This window comes from Perognathus longimembris, chromosome 18 (genome assembly GCF_023159225.1).
Source record: "Perognathus longimembris pacificus isolate PPM17 chromosome 18, ASM2315922v1, whole genome shotgun sequence".
Classification (NCBI taxonomy): domain Eukaryota; kingdom Metazoa; phylum Chordata; class Mammalia; order Rodentia; family Heteromyidae; genus Perognathus; species Perognathus longimembris.
The window spans coordinates 7,852,600-7,880,018 of NC_063178.1; the positions used below are offsets into that span (position 1 = coordinate 7,852,600).

Consider the following 27,419-nt stretch of genomic DNA (forward strand, 5'->3'; position numbering starts at 1 on the left):
AGTGGGCGGGACAAAGTTGACAGCCGGAAAAAGGTGGGTCCAGGGGTGGGGGGCGGGAAAAAGGCTGAGTTCCAACCCTCGCGAGACTTTCCCCGTCTCTGGCGGGAGGGAACGAGACTGACCGGGCGAGCGAGGGGAGACTCCGCACATGCGCACTAAGGTCCGTCTGCTCGACCTTCAGCAAGGTAGCTACCACCATCTTCCCCGGGACGAGGCTCGCCGGGCTGTGTGCGGTGGCCTTGCCGTCGCAGTGGTACGGAGCTGTGCGGGAGGATTGCAAGGGGTGGCCGAGCTCGGTCGGATGGGCGGGGGGAGACGGGTTGTGGGGAGCGCCGTGGGACGGGCCCGGGCGGCAGGGCCGAGCTAGGCCCCGAGTCCCGTGCAGGCCGTGCGGGCCGGGAGCGGCGTGGAAGCGGAAGGGCGAGGGCGGGAACGGTGAGCGGAGCCGTGGAGGTCACGCCGCGTCCCCTGAGGCCGAGCGGGTCCCCCGGGGCCCTCCGCGCTGGGACGGGGCGGGCCCGACTGCAGCCTGCTCGCCAGCCCTCCTTGGAACGGGGCGCCGCGTCCCGGGCGCCGAGGGGAAGGGCGCGCCCGAGCGGGGTCTGCGAGGGGAAGGGCGCGCCCGCGAGGAAGCCCGGGGGCCCTTCCTCGTGCCCGATGCCCTTGGTGGCCCTGTGGTCGCCCTGTGGCAGGTGGGACTTTACAGACGGAGAAGGACGAGGCCAGCAAGGTCACGAAGTAGCCCTCAAGGGCTGTCCTGAGAGGGAGGCGGCCACCGGCGGGCTCCTCAGGGACATTTGCTCCGGTGTAAAACGCCGTCCCGTTTGAGGACTTTGAACCTTCGTTCGCCCAGGCACACAAAAGCGTATCCGAAGCCCTAAAATGGCATATATAAAAAGCCCTCGGGTGGCACTGTCGAACAGTTGGGGATGTTCCAAAGAAGCTGGACAGTCCGGCATAGTTTCATATATGAAGCTAAGAGGATTTTAAAAATATATCTTATTGTTACTATAAAGATGACGTATAGAGGGGTTACAGTTACATAAGTCAGGTGAAGAGTACATTTCTTTTTGGGCAGTGTCACCCCTTCCCTCCTTCTCCTTCAGTTTTTCCCCTCATCCCCACCCTCAAGTTGCAGAATTCATTTTCTACGTAGTGTTTAGCGAGCACCACTGTTGCATTTGTTCACCCTCTGTCTCTCCATTATTGTGCCCCGGGGGGCACCTCTCCTTAGGGGGTTTTTACAAATAGGTTATATCCTAGCACTTATTTGGTTTTACAGGATGGAGGATTTCTGAGGAGCTACAGCACTAAAGTCTGTATGCTACTTTATGAGAAGAAGCTATAAAAGCATCAACTGAAACAATTCTTACATTAAGCAAAGAATCTGAAGTAATATGTAAGAGTTTCAGGGTAATGGGGAAATTAAATATGTAAGAATTATGAAGGGTTAGCCTTGGAAGTCAGATTGTTTTTCTAATATTGAGAAAGATTCATGAGAATCCCAACAGTGGTTGAATTCTTAGGTGTGGACGTTTTCCCAGTAGCCAGTCAGCAGACGTTTGAATGGTGCCTATCCTGCACCAGTTTGCAAGCGTGTGTTAAAATGTGTTGGTGAACGAATAGATATGGTTGGAGAACATACAGTGGTGCTCAGAAATGTCAGCTCTTGGCTTTAATGTTATCTGTCAGTATTTTTAGAAACAATTCAAATCCAAGTTGTTTTTTAGAACCTTAAAACTAATGGAGTTTCAGAGAAGTAATCATAAAATTCTCCAAATACCATTTAATAAAAAAACATAAATTATTGAGGGTTGCAGTATGGCTCACCCCTGGAATCCTAGTTACCAAGAGGCTGAGATCTGAAGCTAGCCTCAGGTATGGAAGTCCCTGAGACTCTTATCTCCAATTAGCCACCCAAAAGCTGGAAGTAGAGCTGTGGCTCAAGTGGTAGCAGAAGAGCTCAGGGACTGCTCTCAGACCCTGAGCTCAAGCCCCAGAACTGATACAAAACAACAACAACATGTAAAATAATTTTGAACATCTTTTAGTAAAGAGCTTGTGGTCTGAGGCAGCTACTGCTAGGACCCTGAATTTGGAACCTCAATCATCAGATAAAGGTCAGAGTCCTTAGTCTGGATTGTTGGTTTTAAATCAGTAGATTATGAATACTTATCTTCAAGCATCAGTGTTCCAGGGTGGAATGTGTGTTCTCTCTTCCTGTTCACACATTCATTGCTCTTGGTGTCTAATGTTCTCTTGCCACTATAGTTGCCTTTTTAATTCAGACATTAAAACTTTACAGTTTCATACTCTGCCTTCACAAAACTATGAAGATGCATTTTCTTGGATCTGTTTTGGTTCTTGAAAGCTTTAAAACACACACCCACACACACCCATTTGTTAGTGATGTGTTTCTGTTTTCAAGGAGAAATTTGAGAAAAGGAGTTCCTGATTTTGCTGTCTTCCAATTTGAGGATCAAAATTCCTTTTTCTTGAAATTGCTTGATAATTGCTATCAGTGGGCAACAATCACACTGTGTATACTGAAGAGAAGAGGGCTGATGTTTCAGAGAGACTGGGTAGATTGTCCTCTGATACTGAGAATACACATTTACTGACAGATGTAAACTGAGAGGCAGTAGCAGAGTTTACATAGACCAAATTGTAGACACTAGAGCCTGAGAGTGTTGGGGACTGGGGTCCTAATGCTACAGTTCTGCCTGGCTGTGTTCTTGGGTCCATTTCTTATGTGTCTGAGCTGCTGGTTCCTTATCTCTTAAGTAGAGTTAATAGCAGACACTTTGGGTTCCCAAGGGCATTGACTTAGTATGAAGAACTTAGCACAGTGGCGGAAATGATGATGTTGACTCAATTATCATTTGATAAAACAATTTTATAAACAGTTTCTATATAAAATATGCAAGATTATTCTACCTGTCAAAGGAAGAAGGATCATGGGTGGGTTTTGGAGAAAAAGAGGCATAGTCACTTTTTGGAGTAGAGGTGACAGAACTTGTACACAAGCATTCATTATCAGAATTAGACATGTTAGACTTTTCCTTGGAAATTAGCTGCTGGTGCCTCTTCCTTAGTTAGGTCTCTTAAACTGCAAGTTCTTTGAACACCAGCATTTGGTCTTCTACCAATGCTCTGTGATCATGGTAGATACCAGTAACCCATTGATTCTCCATCCATTGTATTTGACCCATCAAGTTTCTCAAATAACCTGAGGATTTCTTGAGACATGAGGACATGATAGTGAGGCAGAACTTTTTTTTTTTTTTTTTTGCCAGTCCTGGGGCTTGAACTCAGGGCCTGAGCACTGTCCCTGGCTTCTTAGTGCCCAAGACTAGCACTCTACCACTTGAGCCACAGTGCCACTTTTGGCTTTTTCTATATATTGTGGTACTGAGGAATTGAACCCAGGGCTTCATGTATGCGAGGCAAGCACTCTACCACTAGGCCTTCTTCCCAGCCCTGATGCAGAACTTCTATCTTCTCAATGCACAATCTTATTAGTGCAAAATTCAGTAGATCAAATTATGTCCAAAAGAGTAGACAGACCATTTATGCCTAGCCATTCAGTGGTAAGATTGTCCTTTGAAAATAATGTTGAGACTTGATCATCTTTAGAGCTAAATGCAGGTCATGCAAAAGAGGGCTTCAAAACTCATGAAATGACAGCACATACCCAGCACATACAATTAGAAGACATTTATTCCTCTAGCTCTCACTTTGAATGCTTATGGAAACCCAAACATTTGTTCATCCAAATTTGTTCCATATGTTAGTCTCTAATTTAAAACTTGTGTTAGTTAAATTGAAGTATGTGCCTAAAACCATAATAGCTAAATATCAGTTGTTAAAGCCTATCAATTTGGGATTTGAGGTGAAGAAGTCATTGTATTATTGGGAGAAAAAAGAAAAAGGAAGCCAGCAAATAACTGGTGATACTTCTCTGATGCCATTTTGAGAAAAGATTGCTAGCACTGCAATCATTATATCTTATTATCTGTACTCTGAAATAGCTATTTATTTCCTTGCTTTTACTTTTATCCATTCTTAGAATCAACCCTAATATTTTGCAAATATATTTCCTCTAAATTATTTGTCTTTATGATTAATACCAGAATTAAACTATATAAGTCAGGAGACTTTAAAAAATAATTCTTATTCTGACCTATTTTAATTATGACTAAATATGCATACAGTCACAGAAATGAGATCCTAGAAAAAGTATATATGTACACATATATATTATTCCTTAACTTGCATTTTAAAAATTATAATTTTTTTTTCAGTATGGAGGGTTTTGTGTGTGTGTGTGAACTCGGGGCCTTGTACATTCTAGCCAGCCACTCTTCCATTGAGCTACCTCTTAGCCTTCTTGCTTTTCCTGTTTTGTTTTTGAGATAGGGTCTCTTAATTTTGTTGTATAGGGACAAGCCTCAAATTGGAGGTTCTTCTCCTTCTGTCTCCTGGGTAGCTGGGATTACAGGCACATGTCACCTTGTCCATCTTAATATATATATACATTGTAAACTGCAGAGAAAATTAACATTCAGAAGTTCATAGTTCATTAAGTTCTATGAGTTTGGACAAATGTATCCATTATTACTGGACAGTTTTCTCAAAAAGTTCTTCCTCCCCTCTCAAAACCTTGACAAGCACTGATTTCTTTGCTGTTATATAGTTTTGCCATTTTTGACATGTAATGCAGTAGAATTAAGTAATCTGTAGCAAATGAGTTTAAAGTTTTTCCTTGCCTTATTATGGCTTGATTATCTCTGCTATATTGTTATTTTCCCCTGCTAGTTTACAGCTTATTTTCCCCCCAGTTTTTGAAGCTTTGAAACCAGATTGATACAGTTCTTTTTCCTTTTTTCTTTTTTTCATTTTTGAACTTAGGACTTTATGCTTTCGAGACATTCTACCTGCTCCCCATATATGGGTAGGTTATTTTTGTAAATATTATGCCATTTAATAAAAGGGATCTGAACACCAAAGAGTTTGGTGTCCCTGAGGAATCCTGGCACAAACCCCGTGAATTCTGAGGGAGGATATTGAGAAAAGCAGCTTTTATGTAAATTAACCATATATCCTACAACCTTGCTGTGATTGCTTAGTGACTCTAGGAGTGTTCTGGGTTTTCTATACAGTCAGTCATACCATTAGTGAACAAAGACAATTTCTTTTTCTGTTTATTTTTTTCCCATTTATTTACTTCTTTCTCCTGACTTAGTGCTTTCATTTTGACTTCCAATATGATGCTGAACCAAGATGCTGTCTGATTCTCAGTCTTAGGGAGAAAACTATGTCATAGGTTTTTTAAGTGTACCGACAGGCTTTAGATGAATGGGTGTTACATTTTTGTCAGATACTTCTGCATCTTTTTGTTGTACGGTTTTTCTTCTTAACCTGTGGTTGTGATAGATTGTTACTTGATTTTGAACATTAAACGAGCTTGCATGCCAGAACAAGTCCCACCTGGTAGGGGTTTATATTGCGTTCTTATATGTTGTTGGATTTGATTTGTTAATACATTACTATTTCTGCAGCTATGTTCATTTAAGATCTTAGTCTCTAGTTTTAATTTCCTGGTTTCAGCATTAGATTACTGCTTGCTTCACAAAATTAGAAAGTGTTCCGTGTGCTTCTAGTTTTACCTGCCACGGTTAGGGTTATGTTTGGTCTTTGTTTTTAACAGCAACCACTGTGGCAGCTGGTGGTTTTCAAATTTGTATCCCAAAACCTCTTGAAATATAAAACCCGCATTTCTCATTGCACATTCTACCTTGCCTTCTAGTCTTTTTAACTTAACTGTATCTTATTCAAGCTCATCCTACTCAGTCTCTTTGTATCCTTTATGACAGCACCATCCAGTCAAGCATTAAGGTAGATGCCTGGGGCTGTCTTACTGTTGCCCTTTCCTGTGAGCGATCTGCTTTCAGGTCTAGTATGTTGCTTTGCCCACATCTTAGCCCAAGTTCCTGTCTGCATGCTACAGGTGTCCATGACTCCATGATATGAATGCTATCAACAGTCCAAGCTCATTTCACAGTAATCACTCTCATCTGAAAATTCATCTCTTCCCTCCTACCTGCTAAACACTAAATAGTATTTACATGCATTTTCTTTGAAATATTTAAAAATATTACTTTAAGTGACATTTAATTCTAACCCATGTCTGTAATTCCACTCTATTCATATGTTCATGCATGTTTGCTTTTTGCTTTCTCTCCGGTCTCTTGCTCCCTTTCTCCCTCCCCCCCTCCCTCCTTTCCTTCCTCTTTTTCTTTCTTGTACAGTGCTGAGGATTGAACCCAGGGCCTCACATATGCTCTGCCTCTTATGCTCCCTGAGCATGACATTATCTTTGAAAACTACTGTTTGTAACTTGCAGAAGTCCTGTTAAGAGAATACCCTCCCTGGTTAGCACATCCTTTATGCACAAATTACTGGGTCTTCGGTTCTCCTGTGTACTTCCCCTGCCACCACCAGTGCTTTAGACAGATCCAAAGGCGTAAAGATAGTATCTCGTGACATGCTATCTTTCCCACTCGGCCAAGGACCCCCTCATCATTCATCTTTCACCAACATTTCAGCAAATCATTTTGACTTTGTGTAGTAACATTTCAACTTTAAAGACTTAACAAGTGTATGATTTAATTTATATAAATTTTCAGGAAACATCTTGGAGTTGTTTCTCATGTTCATATACAACATCTTGTTTACCAGTGCATGAACACAAAAGTTGCTTGGTAAAGGTTTATTAAATTGATTCTAAAGTTGTAAAAATGTTTTTCCATCTGTGTGGTCATATTAGAGTGTATGGCTGCCTCTGAGTATTATTTGCTTGAACTCAAGCAAACTCTTCACATAAGGTGCTTTGCTACTTGAACCACACTGCTAGCTCTATTTTTTGCTGGTTGAATGAGATGGAATATCTGAGACTTCTCTGCATTTGGCTGACTTTGAACTACAATCCTCCAGGTCTCTACCTCCTGAGTAACTAGGATACTGGTATGAGTTATGGGCACCTGGTTTCTAAGTATTTTTTTTAAAGGTTGCTAGACACTGAGGCAGTCAAAAGTTGTATTTTAGATGTTGTGTCCTGTGCAAAGCTTTTGTTGTTGTTTTGTTTTTTCTTTTTGCCAGTCCTGGGGCTTGAACTCTGGGCCTGGCTGCTGTCCCAGGACTCCTTTTTCTGAAGGCTAGCACTCTTATTACTTGAGCCACAGTGCTGCTTCTGGCTTTTTCTGTAACCAATTGGAGATAAGAGTCTCATGGACTTTTTGCCTGCTGGCTTTGTACCATGATCCTCAGATCTCAGCCTCGAGTAGGATTAGAAGTGTGAGCCATGAGTGCCAGTTTTGTTTTGTTTTTTGTTTACTTGGTTTTTCTTTTTGAGTGCTAGATTGAACCCAAGGTGTTGCAATTTCTGGAAAAGCTCTTTGCCACTGAACCACCCCACCCCAGACCTTGGCCTTGAGTTTCAAGTATCGTTAGCCTAAGAAGGGGAAGTACTCTTCTGTCCTAGACACAATATAAGCCTAGGGATGCAGGTGGGGAAAAACCGATTTAACGTTACTATCACACCAACCTCAGTGCAAGGTGTGTGCTAAAAGTTAGGTCAGGTAAAATGGGGCCTTTGGTATTTGTTTGGAGAATTTAAATATAGAAACATTTCTATTCATATGTATTTGATCAGTTAATTTTATGAAATAAGTAAACATTAACTGAACATTTTTATTTCATAATGGAGCTGTTTCAAAGGAACTGAAATATTTTTACAATCTTTATTCTCAGGATCCAAGCTTGAAAGATGGTGACTTTAAAAGATAGTAAGTATGTTGTTTTTCTCAATATGTTTATTGTGAAGATAACAAATAAAAATACTTTATAAAGTATGATACTTTTCTTCATCGTATGTTGGTCAAATAAGATCAGTCTATGTATGGGATATTGGCTATGGTTTGAAAGGGTACATATGAGGTAACACATGAGAAAGTTTTTTTTTATTCTATTCTTTGTCCAATAATAATATACTTATTAAAAATGGTTATTTGTGTGTATATATGTTATGGGATATGCAGGTGAGACCATTTTTAATGTGTTAATTTTAAAATATAAACTGTACAGTCTCTCATATTGCTGATTATCCTGTCTAAATAGCCATAGTCTGTCTTTTTACTAGTACTAGTATTAACATTGATTGGCTTAGCCATGCAGTTCGTTCATGCTATGAATGCTACTTACTCTGCCTTGCACTTTAGGAGAAAATTTAAGACTTCACAAATGAAACTATACTGTAACGCCTTTGTCTTAATGCAGCACTTTCATTCTTTCAGTAACCAGGCGACTGAAGTCGATCAAAAACATCCAGAAAATTACCAAATCTATGAAAATGGTCGCAGCAGCAAAATATGCCCGTGCGGAGAGGGAGCTGAAGCCGGCTCGAGTATATGGAGTAGGATCTTTGGGTAAGAGAAGAGTCATTCACACATTATTAGAACTACTTAATGTAAGGGTTACCGATGACTTATCTACTGCTTTGCCTGATGCCAGGCCCGTTCTGTGTGAGATCTTCCATGTACCTGCACTTTATGTGCCTGCATAGCAGACCTAGGCAGGTAGGAATCTTGGGATCCCTATACACCAAAAGTAAGTGATTTGCCCAAGGTCACATGTCAGTGGACACCAAGCCTTTTATGAAACACTGCTTTTTTTTTTTTAATCCAGTTCTATGTATTAACTATGACATATGTTGATTTTAAACATTGATTTTCCCCCCCCCAAGAATAGTAAATGTACCACGAAAGACCATAATGTTAAATATTAGTATGCAATATTAATATTAAGTGTACTATTAAAAACCTTCGAGATACAATGCATTAGACACAAATGCTAGCTTTTACCCTGTTAGCTCCTGTGTGTTACCTGCTGTGGTAGGCCTCTGGAGGTGGCAGGTAGTAGGGGCTGGTACCCTGTGGTAGAGAGTTGATCAAATGGTTGTGGTGCACAGAAGTGATAAGGTAATAGTTTTTAAAGGAATCTTACATTTTGTTTTTAGATGGATTCATACCTGATTATTAATTTGTCTTAGAAGCCAAATTGAAAGTGCTGGGAAGTTCCTTCCCATCTTAACCTGTTACATTATTTTCTGAATTCTTGCATTCTTCCATCTCGTGGATGAATTGAGACCGCCCCCATGAGTTTGGGATTTTTTATTATGAAAAATGCATACAAAGCTGAAAGTAAAGAAAATCATAGTGTGCCCAGTGAGCTGAGGCCTATGTAGCCACTGGTTCCTGTCTTCCACTAGAGCTGTTCTAACTTGATGTACGTTAGTCTCTTCCATCTGTCTGTCTAGCTATCCTTGCTTGTGCTCTTGCCCCTGCAGTCTTCTCTACCCCACAGGCACAATAAATAAGTTTCAAATGATTTATGCTGCTCCTTGTGCAACATTGATTTGCAATGAAAAAGAATTGTTAAGTGATCCTGGTTTTCAAGCCTTTCCAGAATTCCATTCCTGCTGCCCCTTCCCTCACCTACATGCTGCTGTTTCTCTTCTCTCTGTATGTATGTGTATTTGTGTCAGCACTGTACTGGATCTTGAACTCAGTGCCTGATACTCTCTCTTCGGCTTTTCCTGTTGAAGTCTGACATTCTGCCCCTTTAGCCATATCTCCATTCCCACTGATTGTGCTGGTTACTTACTAATATAAGTCTCACAAACGTTTCAGCTAACATCAACCGGAATCCTCAGATCTCAGCCTCCTGAGTTGCCAGGGCACTATTGCTTAACATTTTCTGTTGTTTGGCAGTTCTAGGGATTCAACTCAAAACCTCGTGCTTATTAGGGAGGTATTCTACCATTTGAGGCATACCTCTACCCCCTTTTTGCATTAGCTATTTTGAGGGTAGGGCTTTGCTTTATACCCAGGTTGGCTTAGTCTGTGTGCTTTTCACCTATGTGTGCTTTCCCAGTTGCTGGGGATGACATGCATGTGCTACTGTGCCCAGCCATTGTGGGAGTTGGGATAACAAATGTGAGCCACACGCCTAGCCATGACTCACAGGAATTGTGTGCCATATGTCTAGCCATGATTCAGAGGAAGTTTTATGATTTTTTTTCCCCCAGTCTGACTTAGAGGCTTGATTCCCTGATATCTACTTCCCAAGAAGCTAGCATTACGGGGCTGAGCCACAGAGCCCTGTGTGGTAAACTGACAATGGCCTAGGAAGCTGCTGACCAGCCTTTCTTCCTGACCTTGCTACATGTCAGGCTAGCATCACAGTATAATAAGTTGTTTGATTTCTCCCCATTTCCACTGGCCTTATACCTTGTAAAATCAGTGTATCCTTATTTAAGTATCAATAGGTTTTTAAGAACTTGATAGGTGATGAGCAACCCAGGAAATCTTTGTTTCTTATGGTTTTAGTGTGTGCTGGAAGATTGCATCCTACAGAAGTTTGATGTCTGGATGATGAGTTAGGTACTTCTAAAATTCTAGCTTTTTAAAAAAAAGGTAAGTTCTTTAGTTTTAGAGATTTCTTACAGTTATAAAAATTGGCCATTTATTGATCCTTAGGAATCTTCCTTAGAGATTTAAACCTTTATTGTTTTTCAGTCTGGTTTTTGAGTATATACACAGACATTTCTGAATATACTAGTCAAAGTTCCACCAAATATAAGTGTATATATTGAAACAGCCCATTCTTTTGTAAATTAGGCAGGGATCATTGCACCTTTAGTGCAAATGGCATTTGAAAACACAATGCGTTTTGTTTTTCAGCTCTGTATGACAAAGCTGATATTAAGGCACCTGAAGACAAGAAGAAACACTTGCTTATTGGTGTGTCCTCAGACCGAGGGCTCTGTGGTGCTATTCACTCATCGGTTGCTAAACTGATAAAAAGCGAGGTGGCTACGCTCACCGCAGCTGGAAAAGAGGTCATGGTTGTTGGAGTTGGTGATAAACTCAGGGGCATTCTCCATAGGTAAATATGTGGCTTTTGTGCAATTGTACAGATATTTTTGGTTTACTAAGAGCTTTTTTATTTTTATTTTTGGGTTTTTTTTTCCCCTAGGATATATTGGAGAGTGGGGTTGAGAGGGAGAGAGAATGTGTGTGGACAAATGTATTTTACTTGTTTTTTGATTCTCCTTCATCACACCAAGAGTGGAATACAGTGGTAATATCCAAAGCCATTGTCATTCATGCAAATAAGGAATCCGAGGCTCTCTCATCACAGATTGGAAATGTTAGAAAGGAACAGTAGTTCCTTCAGATTTAAAGCGGACAAAGGCAAAGAGAGTGTAAGGCCTAATTTTCAGTCCTTAGTTCTTTGTATTGAAGGAAAGGTATAAGGTAGGGTACAACTTAATCCATAGAACCATTACCACTAACATCCACCCCCAAAACTGAACTATTTTATGTGATTTCCAGTACTCACTCTGACAAGTTTCTGGTGACATTCAAAGACGTGGGAAGAAAGCCCCCTACTTTTGGAGATGCATCGGTCATTGCCCTTGAATTATTAAACTCTGGATATGAGTTTGATGAAGGCTCTATCATCTTCAATCGATTCAGGCAAGAAACATCGAGAATTCTGAGCTCTTGTATATTCCTGCTTTAGAGTAACTAAATGCTTACTTTTTTAATTATTGTAAGATTTATATTTTATTTTTTATCATTTCTAGGTCTGTTATTTCTTATAAGACAGAGGAAAAGCCCATCTTTTCTCTTGATACCATTGCCAGTGCTGGTAAGTAGTTACATGACACGTATTTTGAGGATGTAGATGGAAAGAAAATGGTCAGAATGTACCAGCAGATGCAAATTGATATGGAGCTGAAATTACAGATGTGGGGCGCCATGCCTGGCAGGTTTTTGTTTTGTTTTATGATCAACACCATCTGAAATTGGACGAAGTACAATAGTACCTCTCACTTGGTGTGTATGTGCTCCTCCCAGGACTTGAACTCAGCCTGGGTGCTGCCTCTCGGCTTTTTGTGCTCAAGGCTAACACTCTACCACTTGAGCTACAGCTCCACTTCCTGGCTTTTTGGTGTTTAATTGGAGATAAGAGTATCACAAATTTTCCTGCCCCAGCTGACTTCAAACCATGATCCTTACATCTCAGCCTCTTGAATAATTAATTAGGATTACAGGTGTGAGCTACCGGCACCTGGCTACTTGATCACTATTATTAGTGATTTTAAATAGACAGCTAAATTTCTGTAACATTACAATAGAAATTCGTATCAGTTTCTATTTCTCTTACATGCTTTTGAAGTTTTTCTTCTCAAGTTTTCAATTGACATTTTTATTTAACCAATAGTAACTAGTAGTTAAATTGGAATGATTTTAGACACTATCCTGATTTTAAGTTTTCACTAACTTTTCTTGAGAATAACATTTTATTGAGTTCTTGCTGGATTTGTGACACTTAATCTGAAGACTTCACACTTGAGTTTAGTAGTGCTTTTAAGTGTCAGTTTCCTAAAACTAAAGTGTTTTGTTTATACTATTTTGCTAAAGATGTGTCATAATCTGTGATGTAGAAAGAAACCATGTAGAAAATATTGTAACAGCCTCAACTTACTGTAAAGTGACTTCTGCTTGGTAATTTTCAATGATTTTTAATGTAGTCTTCCATACTTATTACTATCCGTAACCTCAAAAAAATTCATTGCTTGTTTTAACAGAGAGCATGAGTGTGTATGATGATATTGATTCAGATGTACTGCAAAATTACCAAGAGTACAGCCTAGCCAACATCATCTACTACTCCCTGAAGGAGTCCACCACCAGTGAGCAGAGTGCCAGGATGACAGCCATGGACAATGCCAGCAAGAACGCTTCCGAAATGATAGATAAACTGACTCTGACATTCAACCGCACCCGCCAAGCCGTCATCACAAAGGAGCTGATTGAAATTATCTCTGGGGCTGCTGCTCTGTAAGTAATTCTTCCTTGTTGTCTCTAGAAGGTTTGACAGCTTGTTTAACATTGGATGCTTTAAAATTTCTCTGCTTTGCTTTGTGCATTAAGGTGGAAATGATTTATTACTAAATTGTGTATCCTTACTCCTAGGATGTAAAGATTTGATAAAGATGAGTTTGCTTTGATTTCTTCTGATTGTTATGGTAGAAATTCTCAGGCTTGCTTTCTTGTTTAGAGACCTGTATCTAATGAGCTCTCACTTTTCTAAAGTGGTAGGAACAAGAATATCAATTATCATTTGCAAATCTATCTTTGGAATTTAGTGCACTATAATCCAAACTTTCTGAGATACAGGACTAGTTTCAGGTTTGTGAACCATTGAATGATGGTAGAATCCCAGAATCTTAACTATTCAGTTTTCTGTATCACTACCATTTGGTAGCATGCTTCTTTCCTTTAGAAAATGTCTTGATTATGTGCAGTGATAAGGCTATGATCCTTGAACCTACTAGGCCATTGCCACTTGGACTACACCTAGCTTCTTCGCTGTGATAGGCTGTGAGTTTTTTTGTTCAAGTTGGTCTTGAACCACAATCCTCACAATCTCTACCTCCTGAGTGGCTGGTATTATTACTACAGGCACACACCACGCCTGACCCCTTCGTGGTATTTAGTGGTGTAAGAAGAAACGTGCTGGAATGTATTTTGCAAGATGAAATGTGTGCGGAGTTGTCTTGGATCCATCCAATCATACCTCCTACTAGTTGGTTATTAACTTCTGCAACTTTTGCCTTCTATTTATCTCTTTAATTTTTTCATCTTTAAGCCCACTTTCTGCAGATCCCTGTCACTTACCTTCTGATTTTAAAAAGGTTTTTTTTTTTTTTTTTTTTTTGAGGTAGGGTCTTGCTCCTGGGCTTAAGCAATCCTACTACCTCAGTCTTCTAGTTGCTATGACTACAGGCACTCCTGACCAAAGAGACACATCACTTTTTTGAGAATCAAGCCCTTGCACGGACATGTTTTTTATCACTTCTAACCAGATTGGAATCTATAACTTTTCATGTTGTTGAATTGGTTTTAAAGAAATGTTTGTTTGTAAAGTACTTATGTGTCATCCTCAGGGTAGCATGTAAAGACGTGGACTGTGATTAACTCGTATGGATTGTTTCTTGACCTGCTTGTTTTGTGTTTGTCTTTTTCTTCTAATATAATAACCAGGGATTAATGAAAACCAAGTTCCATCCTCAGACAAGAGGTAAAGTTAACGCTCTCTCCCTACCCCTTCAGAAAAGAAACTAGCCAGATAGTATGGAAGCTAATGTAGCCATAAGGGAGACACCAGAGAGATTTGGGATTGGCGGTCAGGTTTATTATAGCAGCCAATTTGTAGAAGCATGTGGATGATGGTAGTTGGCTTTTTCATTTTACATGTATTACATATGTTGCAGAAAAGGACAGATAATTAACATTACTGTGAGCTATTAAATTCAGGTTAGTGAGTACCGATAAGTCTGAAGCTTTATGGTGCAGGTACTCTTTAATGTCCGATTTGAATATACATTGTCATCTGCTTTGGTATTCATTTTGCTGTGATGCCCTGCATCACGAGTCCGCTGGAAAGTTGTGTGTGCTGTACAGGTAAAGAGGACAAAACAGACAAAACTGTAATAACCTCCTGAATAGTCCCGCAGGCCACAATTTGAGAACCACTGGTGCACTGTTATGTAAATTCAGGTTTTTTTCTACCCCAAGTAGATGAGTTATTTTCTTGACCTAATTTATGTTCTGATTTTTACTTGTGTGTTTTGTTTTTCAGGTAAAGAAGAAAAATTCAGCAAGCTGATTTTATTTTTAGCTTATTGCTGTCTTTGTCAGAAGAAACTTGCTCCATTGTTTGAATTAATAAGGACAGCAAGATGTTTGTAAATTATATTACAATAAATAACTTACAATAAGAAAAATCATGGTCTCTTCTTAAATAGGCATAGTTTTCAAAATGAGGTAATGTTAACATAGTTAAAAATAATAACATGTTAACTATCAAGTGTTTCTAGTGGAAGCTAATTTATGAAGCTCCTCTGATTTTATAGTTCTGTGCCAGCCATAAATTTGACTTCTTCAGGGCTAGGAAAAGAAGGGCTTCAGCCTTGGCTGTTTGTTGTTCTTTTGCAAGTTTAAAGAACTAGCAACAAAATGTAGCAAGAATAAAAGAATACACCTTAAAAGCATTGAGAAGCCGGGGGCTGGTGGCTCATCCTGTAATCCTAGCTACTCAGGAGGCTGAGATCTGAAGATCATGGCTCAAAGCCAGCCCAGGTAAGAAAGTCCATGAGACTTCTCTCCAATTAACCACCAGAAAACTGGATGTGGTGCTGTGGCTCAAGTGGTAGAGTGCTAGCCTTGAGCTGAAGAGCTCAGGCCCAGGCCCAGAGTTCAAGCCCCATGACCAAAAAGAAAAAGCATTGAGAAATCACTTCAGTACATTTAGATTTGGATGTTCAAACTAATTCTGTATTGTGTTGCCCATGCTAAGCTATTAGGTCTTTTTTTTCCTATTTAAAATAGGGCATATACATTTATTATAAAAGTATAATTCCAGAAATATAAAAAATAAAATCCATTCTCATTTAAGTTGATTTTGAACTGAAAAAAATACTTTAATAGATTCTTGTGTTTAAAAATGATTCTTCAAATATTTTATTATTTTCCAACGTGTGTGTGTGTGTGTGTGTGTGTGTGTGTTACTGAGTTTGAACTTGGGACATGACCCTCGCTATGCAGATGCTCTACCTCTTCAGCCACATACCCCCTTTCTGGCATTTTCACACAGGATGTAGTTTTGCTCTATCTCTTTAGGCATCACCTCCCCCCCCCCCCCTTTCTGGTGTTACTTATTCTTCATGTAAGGTGTTAGCTAGCTGTGCACCACAGTCCTAATCCCTACTGGATTTCAGACATGAGCCACTTCACTCAGCTCCAAAAACTATACTTCTTTAAAAATGTATTTTCAGGGCTGGGGATATAGCCTAGTGGCAAGAGTGCCTGCCTCGGATACACGAGGCCCTAGGTTCGATTCCCCAGCACCACATATACGGAAAACAGCCAGAAGCGGCGCTGTGGCTCAAGTGGCAGAGTGCTAGCCTTGGGCGGGAAGAAGCCAGGGACAGTGCTCAGGCCCTGAGTCCAAGGCCCAGGACTGGCCAAAAAAAAAAAAAAGTAAAAATGTATTTTCATTACTTTTTAAAAAATTATTTAAGTGGTTGTACAAAGAGGTTGCAGTTCCATATGTCAAAGGAGTACCTCTTGGTCATTGTTACCCCTTCATCATTCTTCCCCCTTCCATCCCTACCGTTATGTAGTTCAGTTTTTACATAATGTACATTGAATATAATGACTATTTTATCACCGTTCTGCCTTTTATGTTTCTTCATTACCTTTCCCCCTAAAATGTGTTTTCACTTCCTGGCACTTTTTTTTTGGCCAGTCTTGGTGAGTGGACTCGGCCTGAGCACTGTCTCTGGCTTCTTTTTGCTCAAGACTAGCACTCTACCTCTTGACATCACTTGGCTTTTTCTGTGTATGTGGTGCTGAGGAATTGAACCCAGGGCTTCATACATGCTAGGCAAGCATTCTACCATTAAGCCACATTCCCAGCCCCTCCTGGTACTTTTTAAACAGTTCATTAGTTTGGAGAAGATACTCCTTTGGACTCCCCTAACTATACCATCCTTCAGTCAGTTTGTGTGTAAATGAATAAAACCCTTTATTATGTATGTTTGTATTTTAGATCTAGTTTCCATACATGAGAGCACGTACTGTTTGTCTCTGAGCTTTCAGTTCCATCAGTCAGGTTATGAGTATAATGCATCTTGATCAGTGTCACCCCTTCTATTGTTCTCCCATTTTTCTCTCCTATCCTACTCTTTGAGCTGGGGATCAAACTCAGGCTCTCACATGCTCTAATCACACTACCAATTTCCTCTGAAGACTTAGGTCTCTGTCCTCATTCTGAAAAATTACAATGATGATGTTGGTGTGATCCCTTTTTAAAGTGTTGAGCCTTAGGACTTTTTGCTGTGGAAATTCAATCAAAAAATTAAAACCCACAATCCTGAGAGTTATTTCAAGTGGTTTTATCATGTGTGTTATGCATTACACGTGATTATTTCTACTTTCTGCTGTCATCTTTTTGTCCTACAACTTAATTTGTCCATTTTTCTTTTTCCAAAGGGGGGAAATCCAGTTAAAGGATTTCCTCCAGTTTTATCTTTTTTTTTTTTTATGCCAGTCTTGGGGCTTGAACTCAGGGCCTGAGCACTGTCCCTGGCTCCTTTTTGCTCAAGGCTAGCACTCTGCCACTTGAGCCACAGCGCCACTTCTGGCCATTTTCTATATATGTGGTGCTGGGGAATTGAACCCAGGGCTTTATGTATACGAGGCAAGCACTCTTGCCACTAGGCCATATTGCCAGCCCCAGTTTTATCTCTTTATTACATTCCTTTTATTGTTTGTATTTTTTCAGTAATTCCCTAAGATCCTGATTTTATATAGTAATAATTTCATCTGCGGTTTCCCTGCCACGGTCTAGCTTTTGGATTCCAAAGTGTTGGCAAACATTTGCAAAGGGCCATATAGGGTCTCTGTTGCATTATCTTTTTTTGTTGTTGTTTTGCTTCAAAATATAAAGGTGAGAAAAATCTCAGTGATGGTCCAGGCTGTCCTCAACCCTTAGTCCCAAATTTTCCCCAGATGAGTGGAAATATTTAGTTTTCTGTGAGTGAGTCTGGGTAATTTACTAGGTCACCTTGTTTGTCAGCCTCTTTAGGCCTCGTAAGTTCTTCCAGGCTCCCTCCTGGAAAGTGAAGGCTAAAAGCTAGCATGTAGAGACGAGTGAGAAAGAAGCTAGGCTTATAGCTTGTAACAGGCGTCTTATCTTCAGGCCCACACAGGCACCATCGGTACTCTAAAGATCCTGGTGGCCTGTTGTTAATTCTTGCTAAAAGTACAAACCTCTGGATGTCTGCCAGGGCTGGGAAGAGGCTGTCACCCAATACTGTCACATGAAGAAAAGGCTACAGCTTCAAAATTATTTTCCTGTTACTCCCTCTAGCTCTTTTGGCCCTCTTGAAGTGTCTTGGGGGGGGGAACATACCTTGCTTAAGTTTTACAACAGTAGCTGATTAATGGAATTGGTACCAGTGTAGTGGATTGAATAGTCTTGAGTAGAAATCCAGGGGAAGGTTTTTGTTACAAGGAATAGTTCATATAGATTCTGCCAAAGTGTTCTCAAAAAGATTGACTTGTGGGTAGGGTGCTTGCTTATCATGATAAGGCCTACATTCAATCCCTAGCATTACACAAACAGACACAAAATGAAAACCAGACCATAAACTTTAAATGTTACTCTTCTAGAAACTTCTAGATACTACCAAGATTTTCTATCGTTTGCTCTGTATGAACCTTTTTCTCTGTGTTTAGTGTGGGACATGTGTCTCCTTTCAAAACTATTACTAGTGGAAACTTGCCACGGTAAGCTTGAAAACTATGCAGGCACTGAGCTGCTGGGACCAACTGAATACAAAAATGATGCTCTTGCCAGAGCTGGTTCAAGAATGTTCACCTGTAAACCCTGCCAGCACCGGTGTCTAGCCCAGAACCCAGCTTTTCTGTGTATCCTGTGGCACCAGGATCCAGCCAACAACCCAGCTTTGCTGTATTGTTCTTAACACTTTTTACCTCCCCCAAGATGGGATGATCAGGATTGCTCAGTAAGAGCTCTGTGTCCTATTGTTGGACTCCACCATCTCAAGCATCTGCTCTTACACTACAGAGATTCTTGCTTCCTGGAATCTATTCTTTTTCTTCTTTCTACTTGAAAATAACAGCTTTAAAGATACAGGTCCACTACTACAAAATTCACCCTTTAATTCCATGTTTTAGTGTATTCACAATTTAGTTCTACTCAGAGTTGTGTACAGTTCATTCTATACACGATTTCAAGGTGAGTTTTTCCTAGAAGGCATATTTATCTACTACACACTGACTACTTGCTAGGTACTGTGGTCACAGGTATTTTTTTTTTATCGTATTGATCAATGTTCTTGGTTCCTCTCCCCAAGGCTGTCACCCAGAACAAAGAAGACAGCAATGAATTTTAAATATTTAATATTAAATACTATTAAATTTGAGTTGTAGATGGGAAATCCATCAGATACGGTGACCTATGCTAGCATGACATTCGGGAAGAATGTAAGATCAGGTGAGTCACCTTTATATAGCTAATGATTAAAACCCCTGGCATGAGTCTTAGGAAAAGAACAAGCGCTTAGAAAGCAAACCTCTGATATAACTGAGGTCCAAGTTCTTGGTTTGTGGAAAAAGGCAGACAGAAAAGTCATATGGGAAGAACATGGAGTTTTAGTTTCAATTAGGAGCTACATACGTTCTCTCATCTTGAGCACTTCAAAGTCCCTGGAGCAGTGATGCACATTAGTAATAAAGGTCACTGTTATCATTGTGGTTTGTCATACAGGCCACTTTCGGTGCCTGATCAATGTGGGAGGCCAGGTTGGTCCCCTTGCCTGACTCAGTACTAACTCTGAAGGACCATTTTAGCTCACAGGTAGCTTTGGCTAAGTCTCTCCTGAGTGCAAAGGGATGTCTCCCTGCCCAAATCCTGCTTCCTTCTATTCTTCCTTGCTCTTCACTTCCTTCTCTCCCCACCCCAGTTTCCTCCCTTTCCCAGTCCTCCCCTTCAATCCCTCCCATGCCTTTTCTCTTCCCTAATCCTGCTTCCTGCCCTTACCTCCCACTCCTAGGTGCTAATACAGTAGAGACATCTGTGGTGTGATGTTCATTGTAAGTTCTAAATGGTAAGTCTCGATGGTACCCCATGTTCTGGAGTAGGGTCATAATGTGGGGGAAAATTCTACATCTTTGGGAAAACAGCTCCTGGCATGGTAATTACTGGGCCTGGCGTTGGGATGGAGTGTCAGATGACAGGAAACCAAGTAAGCAAAAGAAGTGCCCATCACAAGCTTGGACAAAAGTTTAAAAGCAACAGTTGACTTAAGACAACCATGAACAGGGGTCACGGGTGCAACAAGCTACATGGGAAGGGAGGCCAGCTTGCGAAGCTTTCATTAATGTACCATGTTCCTCATTCGCCTCATGCCCATGGTTGCATGGCAATTCCAATGACTGGCTAACTGGAAAGCTAAAAAGCCAAGCTCATCTCATGGATGAACAGCTTGGGAGGCAAATTAAAGTCAAAAACAGATGGATATAGTAGGTTTGAAATTTTTCCACACTTCGAAAGGCAAATCAAGGTTCAATATTATCAAACAGCAACAAGAGTCAAATGTGGCTAGGATTTTGCATCACAAATGTCCTTAAAAAGCTAGGCAGTGGCTCATACCTAAAATCCTAGCTACTCAGGAGGCTGAGATCTGAGGATAAGAGTTAAAAGGTGGCTCTGGTAGACAAATTCATGAGATTCTCCAACTAACCAGCAAAAAGCCAGAAGTAGGAGGTGTAGCTCAAGCGGTAGAGCCCAGCCCTGAGCAAAAAAGCGGAGTGAAAGCACAAGGCCCTGAATTTAAGCTTGAATTCCATCAAACATCTCTCTCTTTTTTTTTGCCAGTCCTGGGGCTTGGACTCAGGGCCTGAGCACGGTCCCTGGCTTCTTTTTGCTCAAAGCTAGCAACTCTGCCACTTAAGCCACAGTGCCACTTCTGGCCATTTTCTGTATATGTGGTGCTGGGGAATCGAACCCAGGGCTATATCCCCAGTGTCTGTCTGTCTGTCTGTCTGTCTCTCTCTTCCTCCCCCCTTGATGATCTTGGGGACAGAAGCATCAATAGAGTAAATATAGGCATGACCCCACCTGCTACCTTGCTTCTTCTCTACACATTCTTTGGCTGATCTACTATGTTTTCAGGCCTACTGAGTTTTCAAATGTTTGTTAAAAACTATTATGCTCAATGTTCTGGAATACTTCTTGTAAAAATGATATAGAGCTACCCCAAAGCACAAATATTGGTGAAACCACATCAACTCATGTACTCAATCATTGTAATAGGGGCAAGAAGGCACATTTGAGAAAAAAGTAAGTCACCAATCATAACCAAGCTAAATTCAGATTAGTCAGCTAACCAGCTGACCTGTGAAATTAGTTAGGTTTGCAAATTAAAGCTTGTAAAAGGGGCTGGGAATGTGGCTTAGTGATAGAGTGCTTGCCTAGCTAGCATGCATGAAGCCCTGGGTTTGATTCCTCAGAACCACATATACAGAAAAAGCTGGAAGTGGTGCTGTGGTTCAAGTGGTAGACCGCTAGCCTCGAGCAAAAGAAGCTCAGGGACAGTGCCCAGGCCCTGAGTTCAAGTCCCAGGACTGGCAAAAAAAAACACAACAAAACAGCTTCTAAAAGCTGGATGTCTGTGGCTCATGCTTGTAACTGTAGCTATTTAGAAGGCTGAGATCTGAGGATCAAAGTTCAAAGTCAGTCTGGGCAGGAAAGTCCATGAGACTCTTTAAATAGGCACCAGAAAACCAGAAGTGGCACTGTGGCTCAAAGTGGTAGAGTGCTGGCCTTGAGCTCAGGGACAGCACCTGGGGGCCTGAATTCACGCCCTACTACCAACAAAATCAATCAATCCATCAATAAAAGCTTGTAAATTTCATTCTACTCTGAGCCTGATTTACTCCCTCCATTCTTTCCCCCCAGCGACAGGGGAAGCTGAGGGCAGAGAATCACTTGAGCCCAGGAGTCTGAGGCCAGCCTGGACAATATAGCTTGACTCTGATCCCCAAAACAAAATTTCCTTCCCAATATTTAAAAAGCTCATTATCGGAACATCCCGATTTCAGGCATCTTGGAAAGACCTGGCAACACTCTGCTAGAGCTAGAAGGTTCTGCTGCACCAGGCAACCATTCCAGCAAATTTCAGGAGCAAAGGCTACACAGTCTGTGTCATGTATTTTGATTAGTATTTATTTGGGCCCTAGGAAATTGGGTTTCTCAGTCCTGGTTAGGTCACGGTGGCTGGCAATACAGATATGGCTCACCAGGGTCCCCATTTGGGGGGGGCGCGCAATGAAATTTCACAGGAAAAGAGCTGTTAGATGACTGGCATGCACTTCGAGGTTGTTGTTTTCTTTCTCTGAAAATAAATTATACGGGACTCTAGGCATTCACACACAGTGAGACCAATGGAGAATACTTTTAGGGGACACACGCAAAAGCCGCAATGCCTGGGTGCCTCTGATCATATAAAATATTTCTTGAAATGAACTTAAAAAAAAAGAAAATATTAAGGGAGAGGGGTCGGGGGTGGGGTGGGGGGAGGCGAACCTGAAAATGAGGAAAGAGGTGGCACTGTTCAAAAAGGAGTACTCCATACCTGGCTTGTGTAACTGTAACCCCTCTGTACACTACCTCTACAATGAAGAAAAAACACTTTTTTTTTTTTTAAAAGAAGGTACTATTGATCTGATTATTGCTGGGGAGGAAGTGGGTGGGTGTCATTATTTGGGCACGGGGACGCCAACCAGTCACAGGCATGCAAAACCAATTGGATTTTTGTTTTGGAGACGGGATTTCACTACGTGCCCCAGGCTGACCTCGAACTCACTATCCCCCGCCCGCCCCAATTCAAACTCTAAAGCGAGGCCAGCAGCCAGAAGAGGCGACGCCGGCCCGGGCCCGGCCTTCCCGGGCAACACCTCAAACGCCCACCGCCCGATCCCCTCCGGGGAACATCAACCGCGCTCCCGTTAGCTCTCGAACCTTCCGCAGGCACGCCCCAGCTCCCGCTCATTCGACGCGGGCCCCGTTCCCACCGCGCAGGACCCCCCAGCGGCACCTGCTCGTCCCCCGGAGCTCAGCTCACCAACCGCGCTCGGCCCGTCCGTTTCCGGTGGCCTTACCCCCAGGCCGGAGAATCGATACCGGCACGCTCGCTCGGCTTCCCACGGGGCGGAGCTTGGGCGCCGGCGCTCGCTCGGCGTTCGTCTGGCGCTGCCTCGCTCCGGCGGCCTTCCAGCGGGAGGCGGAGCGAGCCCAAAATGGCGGCTCTCAGGCTGGCGCGCTCGCTGCTGCCGGGGCTTTGAGGTGGTCGCCCGAGGGTCGGGAGGCGGGAGGGAGGCGGGAGCGGGCCGGCGTCCCCGCCGCCGGGCGCGGGGCGGAGGGGGGCCTCCCCCCACCCGAGGATGATCCGGAGGCCCCGCTGAGGCCCGGCGGGCGGCGGGGGGCTGGAGCGCGGCGTCCGCCCGGGCTGCGGCGGCGGCGGCGGCGCCCGTCCACGCAGCGGGATGTGCGAGAGTTACTCGCGGTCGCTGCTGAGGGTCTCGGTGGCGCAGATCTGCCAGGCGCTGGGCTGGGACTCGGTGCAGCTCAGCGCCTGCCACCTCCTCACCGACGTGCTGCAGCGCTACCTGCAGCAGCTGGGCCGGGGCTGCCACCGGTACTCGGAGCTCTGTGAGTAACCGGGCTGGGGGAGGGAGGGAGGGCGGGCTCGCGGTGACACCTCAGCCTTTCCCCCCCCCTCCTCTCCCCATCTCCCCTTCCCACCGGTCCTCCCGCCTCCCCCCCCCTCCGGGTGGCTCTGCCTCGCCCGCTAACTTCCCGCCACCAGCCCCCCCCCCCGCCGGGGCCCGGGGGCTCCACGCCCTTCCCTCCCCGGACGCCCCCGGGGGTGGGTGGGGGGTGGGCTCCCTCCTTGTCTGCCCTCGGAGGGGACCGGTGCCGCCCCCCCCCTCCGACTCTCTGGATCCTCCCCCCCCCCTCCGCACCCTGTCCTCTCCTGGGTCCCCTCATCCCGCCCCCAGCCCCCTCAGCTCCCTCCATCGCCCGCCAACTACTACTACTAGTTGTCACGGGCGCTCCGTCTCCCGGCCGCTTCTCACTAGACCGGCCGTCCTCCCCCCCCCCACCCGTCCCCACCCCCTCCCACCCCCAGCGCCCCGCCGCCGAGCCACACTCGTTGACAGCTCCCTCCCGGACCTGCCCGCCCCGCGCTCTCTCCTCTGGATCGGTTCCCTTTCCGCCAGACGTGAGCTCCGCGTACACTCTTGCTCCACCGCTGCGGGCTTTATTATTATTATTTTGTCGTGCTCACTGCTGAAGAGTCGCTTTTAGATGACTTTCGGGGTAACCGGTTGACTCCCCCCCCCCTCATCTGTCAGGTGCTCATCAGTGCTCATGGTTAAGAGGGGCCCGCTGCTTTCCCGAGGGGGGTGTGTGTGTGGATGGATGGCTTTCAGTCTGGAAGTATTTGTGACAGGTCGCGTTTAGGAATGGGGAAGATTTTTTAATAGCTGCTTCACCATGCTGTTTATGTGCTCTCGCATCAGTGCACGCGCAGGTGCCAATGCGTGATGGAGGGTATCATTCATTCAAATGTCAGGTTACGATCCTAAGTTGGAAAACTTGACGAGTTGTTTCATACAGGACTTGGTTTTGTGGCCTGAGCGCTGGCAGCTCTTAGCTACTTAGGAGGCATGGGTCTGAGGATTGCAGTTCAGAACCAGCCTGGGCTGGATAACCTGTGAGATTCTTTGTCTCCAGTTACCCACCAACAGAACCCAGAAGTGGAGCTGTGGCTCCAGATGGTTGAGCATCAATTTTGAGCAAAAATCCTAAGGGATAGTGTCCAGGCCCTGAGCTCAAGCCTCAGTACTAGCACACACGCTTTAAAAATGCTTCATTTTGTGGAAGTGGCTTCTAGATTTAAAAGTTGAAGCCTGACACCAGTAGCTCCCACCTGCAATCCTAGCTACTCAGGAGACTGAGATCTGAGGATCATAGCTTGAAGCCATCCCAGGCAAGAAAGTCTGTGAGACTGTCCATAACACAGATAGGATCATGTGCACGACACAAGTCTGAGCCTGTCATTCTTCTGAAAAATATTTCATGTGCACTCTACTTGTTTAGCTAAAGTCCAAGCTTTTTTTTTTTTTTTTTTTTGGCCAGCCCTGGGTCTTGAACTCAGGGCCTGAGCACTGTCCCTGGCTTCTTTTTGCTCAAGACTAGCACTCTGCCACTTGAGCCACAGCGCCACTTCTGGCCTTTTTGTATATATAGTGCTGAGGAATTGAACCCAGGGCTTCATGTATAGGAGGCAAGAACTCTTGCCACTAGGCCATATTCCCAGCAAGTCTAAACTTTTAACAGCACACATTTCCCTTTGTAAGCTAGCATTTTTCTTATCTTCTACTACCCTGCCATACTAATCTGCTGCCATGCTGAGCTACCTGCCTTTCCAAAACATCTTAATCCATCTACTTCTATATGCATGCTGCTTCTTTGAGTGTCCTGCACCTCTGGTCCACTGTACTGCTTATATTTTGATACTCACTTATCATCTGCTCTAGGGAACTCATGTTGTCTGCTCTCATAATTCTCTTCATATTTCCCATATGTTATTTATCACCTTGTTTTGTAATTGTTCATGTGTGTCTCTTTTCCTTCCCTATGAAGCAAAATGATGCTATCTGTGTTCTGTAATCTTGTAAAAGGCCACAATACAATAAATACTGAGGAAATGCTTGTTGGATAAACAAACTGATAATCCACTACCATAATAGCTATTTATTGGCTTCACTTTTTGAGTTCCTAAAATCTTTGAAGCATCTTTTGGAAGCTTGATTTCACTGATACTTCTAATTGGGATCCTTAAAATAGAGTTCATTCATTAGTATCTTGGAATTATACTACCAGCAGAATATTCTGGCTTTTGCTTTTTTTTTTTTTCCCATCAGGTCTCCCCTTCCATGGTCCTCAAGTATATTGTTACCATTATGAGTAATCCAGATTATAATATTGTTACCTTGTTTTCTAAATAAAGACAGGTGTTGTGGACCTTTAGGTATATGAAATATCCCTGAATACTTAGTTACTTTTTAACTCTTCTGCACAAAACCAGAGTATGTACTGGCAGTTCACAGTCATCAGCAGTTCACTGTAGCACCTTAGTGTGAACATTACTTCTAGCTACCCATTTTATTAATCAGTTTTCTTGGATTTAGTGTGAATGTGATTGACAGTCATGTTCATTGTTCCCAACTGTGGTTTGATGACTTTTGGAAAGTTTAACTATGTATCTGACAGATTAGATTATGTTTCTGACACGTCATTTTTAAATTGAATTCTGTAACCTTGGTCCTCTGAATCTCTGTCTTAGTAGCTAGAATTGCAGTCATGAGCTGCTGGCACCCAACTGTTTTTTGTAATGAGAACTACTTATGACCTCAGTCCTGTGTTGGGTGACATAAAATTACTAAGATGCAGTCTGTGCCCACAGGGTGTTTACAAGGGTATCAGAATGTTAACACAAACTGATGACATCTGAAGCTGATATTCCCATGTTAATTCAATGAATAATGATATTCCTGTGTTAATTCAAGAAAGAATGAATTTAAAGTTTTTCTAGATTAACAATTTCTTCAAGTATTCTGAGATATGTGTCCAAGCACTGAAAGCAGTTGCGAATATTTTAGAATGATTCTTTAAGACTAGATCTGTAACTTAATTATTGCATGGTTCTGACAGCTAATGTGAAAGGAGTAAGATAAAGGAGAGATGTTGGTGGGCTCTGGATTCCAGGATTACTTTAAAGAAAAGCAATCTTTTCTCGACAGAATTCTAGGATAGGAACAGGGTAAAATAAATGTCCAAGTTGAAGTAATAAAAGCACCACTAAAGTAGCCAGCTTAACATGTATAGCTAGTTAATTGGAAGGATATTCAAGGAAAATGTGCAATAGTGTGAAATCAGGTTGTTGAAGGACTTAAAAGCTTTATCAGAGAAGTAAAATATGTGACCGTGGCCATATATGATCCAAGCATTTGAGAAGCTGAAGCAAGAGGATCTCGCAGGTTTGAAGTCAGCTTGGACTCCAAAGAGAGACCCTGTGTGTAGGGGGATGAATGCAAGGAAAACAAGCTTAGGGGCTTGGCTCAGTGATAGATTGCCTTCCTAGCATGCACAAAGCTCTGAGTTCAAACCCCAGAAATGCAAAAAAGAAAAGTAAAATGGGGTAGAAAGCATTTTATACTCCTTAGTAGGGGAATACTCTGATGAAGATGGTATTTTAGGAAAGTTATACTGGCATGCCAGAGAGATTCAGGTGGGCAGAACTTAAAATTACAGTAGTAATCTGCCTAGTTTGTCATCTACAACCTTGGTTAAACTTGTTTTGAAAATAAATACATCTTTTTTTCTTCTTGAAGTTAGTGTGAATTGAGCTCTACACTTGTGAAGCAAGGCAAAAACAAAAGCCACACTATCTTAAATAACATTAAATTGTAGCGATTTTTCTGTTATTATTCCTTTTGTTGTTGTTGTTGGTCATGGGACTTGAACTCGGGGCCTGGTGCTGCCACTGAGCTTTTTTGCTCAGGGCTAGCTCTCTTCCACTTTGAGTCACAATGCCATTTCTGGTTTTCTGGTTGCTAATTGGA

The 27,419-nt window shown here is 42.6% G+C and overlaps 2 protein-coding genes and 1 long non-coding RNA gene across 7 annotated transcripts in view; 2 read left to right on the plus strand and 1 right to left on the minus strand.

Moving 5' to 3' along the window:
* The first annotated feature begins 122 nt into the window (after positions 1–122).
* Positions 123–14,920, plus strand: Atp5f1c (ATP synthase F1 subunit gamma). Of its 4 annotated transcripts, none has more exons than XM_048367418.1 (9): positions 123–247; positions 7,813–7,847; positions 8,355–8,486; positions 10,803–11,007; positions 11,457–11,600; positions 11,711–11,775; positions 12,719–12,971; positions 14,178–14,214; positions 14,776–14,920. In XM_048367418.1, the coding sequence occupies exons 2-8, from the start codon at positions 7,829–7,831 to the stop codon at positions 14,182–14,184; spliced, it is 825 nt and encodes a 274-aa protein (XP_048223375.1). In that variant the 5' UTR covers positions 123–247; positions 7,813–7,828; the 3' UTR covers positions 14,185–14,214; positions 14,776–14,920. The 4 variants fall into 4 exon arrangements, with proteins under 4 accessions (XP_048223375.1, XP_048223378.1, XP_048223377.1 ...); XM_048367420.1 differs by having other exon boundaries at positions 167–185; XM_048367419.1 differs by having other exon boundaries at positions 230–253.
* Positions 3,305–13,603, minus strand: LOC125366732. Its single transcript, XR_007213963.1, has 3 exons — positions 13,466–13,603; positions 5,798–5,802; positions 3,305–3,318 (listed from the first exon to the last, which is right to left on the minus strand). It is a non-coding gene; the product is annotated as an uncharacterized LOC125366732 (long non-coding RNA).
* Positions 14,921–23,219: 8,299 nt separating the features above from the next.
* The window catches only part of Taf3 (TATA-box binding protein associated factor 3), a 131,003-nt gene continuing 126,803 nt past the window's right edge, over positions 23,220–27,419 (plus strand). The window contains exon 1 of one of the 2 annotated variants that reach the window (XR_007214032.1): positions 23,220–23,436. Coding sequence is in view for 1 of the 2 variants with exons in the window: in XM_048367917.1 (XP_048223874.1) it covers positions 23,271–23,436 (166 nt within the window). In the remaining variant the exon portion in view is untranslated. The remainder of the gene's footprint in view (positions 23,437–27,419) is intronic. The other variant, XM_048367917.1, reaches the window with a different exon arrangement.